The 5530-nt window shown below is 35.9% G+C and overlaps 1 protein-coding gene across 1 annotated transcript; it reads right to left on the minus strand.

The window, feature by feature from the left end:
- Positions 1-376: 376 nt before the first annotated feature.
- Positions 377-1841, minus strand: LOC120126451. The gene is made up of 2 exons (XM_039144646.1): positions 1275-1841; positions 377-1150 (listed from the first exon to the last, which is right to left on the minus strand). The coding sequence occupies exons 1-2, from the start codon at positions 1839-1841 to the stop codon at positions 377-379; spliced, it is 1341 nt and encodes a 446-aa protein (XP_039000577.1).
- Positions 1842-5530: the final 3689 nt, after the last annotated feature.

Genomic DNA, 5530 nt, shown 5'->3' on the forward strand with positions numbered 1-5530 from the left:
TTTAAGGCCTCGTTTTCTTGCATGGTTACCTCTTGTGCGGATGAGTGGATTAACCCTGCTCTTTCTAGCTCAACTATCTTCTTCTTTAACATCTCATTTTCTTTTTGAAGACTGTTGTAAGGGTTCCGAAAAGTCTCATCGATGCTAAGCAGCTGTGCTTCGAGTTGTTCAATCTGTGCTCGCCTTTGTGCTAATTCTTTGTTAGTCTCATCTCTTTGCTCTCTCAGTTTCCGAGCGTGTTGTATGGATTGTTTCTTTTCTTCTTGGCCTCTTCTTGCGCTTCTTTCTACCCTATCGAGTTTTATCTTTAGGGTCTTGGCAGTATGATGTAGATCTTGGGCTCTCATATTCCTCTCTAAGGCCCGAAAATCTTGGTTTAGCGCATCAAAATTCTCCTGGACCTTTTCTTTCTCTTGGCCAATTGTTTTATCACTCCGTCCTTCTTAATCATTTCAAGTTCCCATATTGTTTTCTCCTCCGAAAAGCTTCTCTGTTCTTTTTCTCTCTTCAAATTCATCAGTCGCATTTCCTCTTTTAACAACTCTGTTTCTGTTGGGAGCCTCCTCAATCGCTCCTCCATAGTCAACTGGTCCTCTAAATTTGGCTTAGGTGTGTTGTTGTTAATTCTCTGCGACCTCCAAACCTCATAGGCCGGCGTGAATACAGGCTCTATCATCTTGAAGCTCATGCATTGAGGCTTCTGCCAAGCCGCGTAGATCTTTGAAATCCGCTCTCGGTAACCCGGAGTAGAGAAAGAAAACTCTGCCTCTTTCAGGCCATGGGTAGCTGGTACGAACTGTCGGGTACCAAACTGTCTGAGTACAATTAGCGGAGTATACCCGATAGCTCCCCATAATCCGTGTAGCATTATAAAACTATCATTACCGCACCTAAAAAGTATGTCCTCTTTGGGTAACCAATAAGCCTTCCATACTATCTCAGTATCTTTCATGTTACGGAGAGCTTCAACCCAGTCTTTCCTCTTGCGATGCTCTGGGATTTGGCATTTGTCGAGGAAATCCACTAGAGGTGAAAAATTTGATTGATGTCTCCGAGCCCAGCCTTTCTCGACTATCCAGGAGTGGCTCCACCACCAAACTAGTAATAGTGAAACACATCCGATGAATTGACCTCCCCCTAATCGTCTACACTGGTTCAGTGACAAGAATGTTTCTGCAAGGATGGCTGGTGCAGGATTCTTCTAGCGACAGCTTCGACGAAATCGATTAAGGTGATGTCGAAGTGATCCTCATTCCTGGGGAAAATTACCAAACCATATACTGCAAGTGCGAAGTGATCTCTTCTTCTTTCGACGGAGTTTGCTCGTAAATTAAACTCTTCAGCTGAGCCCAGGAGATCCCTTCATCACGAATGTACTCTTCAACCCACTCCTTGGTCTTTCCCGTCAACGTGATCATCTTGGCTATGAACCCTTTAGGTCGAATTGCCTTGGTGTAAATGGAATGTCTTCTAATATTCGGAATGTTCAGCAAAGTCGTATACTCCTCTAAGGTAGGGGTCATGTCTACTTTACCGAAAGTAAAACATCTGTAAGCTGGATTCCAACATTCGGCAAGGGCTCGAATCACCACTGAATTTATTGGTACTCTCAGCAGCTCTACGATGTCGCCGTATATCCCTCTGAACAATGTCTTCTCATTATCATCCCAGGTGGACCAAATTCTTGATAACTCAACCCAATGTGCCTGCCTGACTCGAATGATTACCTTTTCTGGAAAAACTGTATCTTCGGTAGTGGCAAGGCTGTCCCCGAACCGTGTTTGTTTGTATTCAGACCAGGTCTGAACACTGATTGCATTCTCAATCCCATCGGAAGACATTGTTGCCTTAAGCTTTTTTATAATAACTAGGTAATCTGGGAATCAATACCGTTTATTAAATGATGTGATATGATAATGATACATGCAATCAAGAAACAAAGCAATAAGTTAGTGATATTAGAATAATTAAAAAAAATCAAAGAATAATTAGTAAAAATTTAAAGTATCGAATGCAAAATAATCAAAGAAAATAAAAAATCCTAACATCATGCGATCTAATTCTTCTAAGTTATGGCTTTAACGAGGTAGGCTTACTAAATTCTTTATATGAGGTTGGGTTCTAACAAAAGGTTCCTAAGCCATCTTTACAACCTGCTAAGGTTGACCCCGATTCTGGCCCATTACAGACTTGCGAATCGGGTTCAGGTCAGGGGATCACACCACTAAAAGCGTACCTCGGAACTGATATCCGGATAGGCAACTTAGGGTGCTTTCCAGAGATACTTTGTCAGACCCACACAAGAAAGCCCAATGCTCCTCATGAGGTGTGACGTTTCTCTCTACTTAAGTATACTAGGATTGAGCTCAGGTTTAGAGCTATGATATGCAACAATTCTAAATATTTCACAGAAATGTAAGCATTAATCAGAGAGAAAATCTTTTTTTTGTTTTTTTTTTTTTTTTGAAATAACCTAATGAATCGTAAATTAAACAAGATTGAACTCATAATTTCCAAATAATAAATATAGGGTAACCAACTCGTGGCTCGACTCTCAATTTGTTTAAAGAAACAAAAGTCCCCAGCGGAGTCGCCAAGCTGTCGTAACCGTTTTTCGCCCGAAGGGAAAAGACCGATATCGACTCGGGGGTTTTCTCTTTGAAATGATTTTCAAAATGTGAGGAGTCGCCACCAATCATTTAAGGTGCGATTGGAACACCGTAAAAACAGGGTGATTTTAATAAAACATTTTATTTTAATAAAATACCGAGTTTTGGGGTCTGTGAAAAATCCAGAAATCAGGTTCGGGAGTCAGTTACGCGTGGGGAAGGATTAGCACCCCCACAAGCGCCCAAAATTGGTACCTAATTGATTACCCTATATTTAAAATCAGAAATTTTGAATTCGATCTTTATTTAATTTAAAAATTATTAAGGATGCAAAGTTGAAAAGGGTATTGTTTATCGAGACCAATAGCATTCACCCCCGAGCGTAAATGCGGGAGATCAACTATTTTGTCTAATAACCGAACATTGCCTCATTTTTAGAAAACATGATGTGGTTTTAAAAAAAAGATGTTGACTTATTTGGGAAATTACCAGTAGTCACCCCCCTGAGCACGATCGCGGAGGATATACTATTAATTCCTTAATAAGTGAACAGTGCCTTAGATTTGTAAAAACAACGCAATCAAATAAAATTTTATTTGTCCTAATTAACTAAAAGTAAATCTAAGGCCTTTTTCTAACTTAAAATGTCAAATTATGAAAATTAAGGAACATAGGGGCTCAAATCTAAAATGTAAGTTCTAGTATTAATACTTAATGTTATATATTAAAATATATTAAATATTCACGTATTAGAAAGTTTCTCTTAATAATTTTAAAATGATCGAATATTACCCTTATTCAATTTATTTCAATTCGAGTCAAGCAATTCTTATGAGGATACCATGCGAGATTAATTAAGACTAAAATGAACTAAAATGCAAACAACATGCAAAAATTAAAATAGAACCTACACCGATGTGCACCCAAATTACATATTTACATACATAGCATGCATAAAAATAATAACATACAAAATATTTAATATAGTATATTACGCTTAGTAAGCAAGGATTAACAATATATCATATAGGTATAAATTGAAAATTCATAAATAGTAATATAAGAAACTTTCTATATTTTCATATCTATTTATAAATATATATTATCAACTTAGGATAAAAAAATAATTATATTACATCTAGAAAATTCAAAATACACATACATATATGTGTATATATATATATTACAAGATATTTATTATATAATAAGTAACATATCAAAATAAGGTAAACTATACTACAATATATACATATAATATATAGCATATAAAATTTATGATATAAAAATTTTAAACATTTACGGCAGTAATGTAATCAAATTAAGAATCAAGTAATATGAACACAATAAAGAATATTCTCACCAAATGCTTAAATTCAAATAATTAAACACGGTAATGAAAGCTAATAAAAAGGAAAAGCCTTGGTCAAAAAGTGGTAAAACATTATCTATAACTAAAATTAAGGAAAATTAAAATGTTCATGAATATTATCAAATACAATAATTTACAAAAATGCAAATAAACCAAAAGGAAAGCAAGTAAAAAAAAACCATGCATTTAAACAAAATTAAAATCAACCGAAAATAAAAGGGCAAGTAAAAATATATTAAAGGAAATAACACGGAATTGAGATAAGATAATAAAAAATACGGGGACTAAAATGGAAGCATTCAGAATCACATGTCAAAATTGAAATAAACAAAAGTAAATGGCTCACGGTGACTATAACGAGCACGCGAAAAAATAGAGGACAAAAGTTAAAAGCATAACAGTTTTAATCAAGGACTAATATATAAAAACTCCAAGAATAAAGACTTTCTTGAGCTATTTACCCATACACCCATAAGGATGAAACACTAACTCCTAAAAACTACGTAGTTTTGGGGATCCCATATATCTATATATATACTATTATAACACTAAACCTAATTCCCCATTCTTTCTATAATATGCGGCAGCCTCTCCTTCTTCCCCATTTCAATTTTTTTTTTGTTTCTTTATTTCCATGTAAATCCAACCGGTGGCCATGAACAACCATGGCCACTACCCTATGCTGCCCCAACGAGGGTTCGTTCTCCTTCGAAACAATCGAAATATCGACCCTAAAACTTTATTTTCTCTAAATCAAACTTTTAAACCTTCCAAACCCCTCCAAACCGCAACCTAATAATAAAGAATGTATCTCGAACGCTCCGACGAAGCTTGGTCGTTGGTGAGAGCCTTAAATCCGAGATGAGTTTTTTTTTCTTAATTTTTTCTATCGTTTTTTTGAATATTTTTTTATTTATTTTCTTTAGAAATTTACAGTAAAAAAATATAAACAAATAAAACTACAAAAATACCTTTAACTTTGATCTTTTATTGCTTTGTTTTCTCTTCTTAAAAATACAGAAAAACTGAACCCCCGATTGCTTCTGTGTTGGTGATTTTTCCCCTGTTACATATATAAGCCTCTGAGAAAATGAAAATTCCCCCAAACTATTTTTCTTCTGACCAAGCCCCCTACTGTTCTTTCTATCGAAAAATCGAGAGCCCTCCCTTCTGTTCGAATGGGTTCCATGCTTTTATGGTTACTGTGTAGTGTATTTTCCACTGATTGTCGAGTAATGGAGGATTAGGTTCTTTATTTTTTATTGTTTTAGTGGGTGGCTGAATTGGTGCTGATTTGGTGCTAATTTGCAGATGAGTGGAGGTTGCATTAGCACATTGGTGGTATTTGGCGTGGAGAAAAGCATGGGTACATGGTGGGAATAATAAAAGATGATATTTAATTAGGGGTGGTGGAGATAATGCTTGTAGTGGAGCATGGTGGAAAAATGAGGTGTCTACACATGCATCGATGCATCAGGCTATTTTTCAAACATCGAATGCATTTCATGCATCGATGCACACTTGGTGCACCGATGCATCAAGTGTTCCAACG

The sequence above is a fragment of the Hibiscus syriacus genome, unplaced genomic scaffold, assembly GCF_006381635.1.
Source record: "Hibiscus syriacus cultivar Baekdansim isolate YM2019G1 unplaced genomic scaffold, ASM638163v2 tig00110458_pilon, whole genome shotgun sequence".
Lineage (NCBI taxonomy): Eukaryota > Viridiplantae > Streptophyta > Magnoliopsida > Malvales > Malvaceae > Hibiscus > Hibiscus syriacus.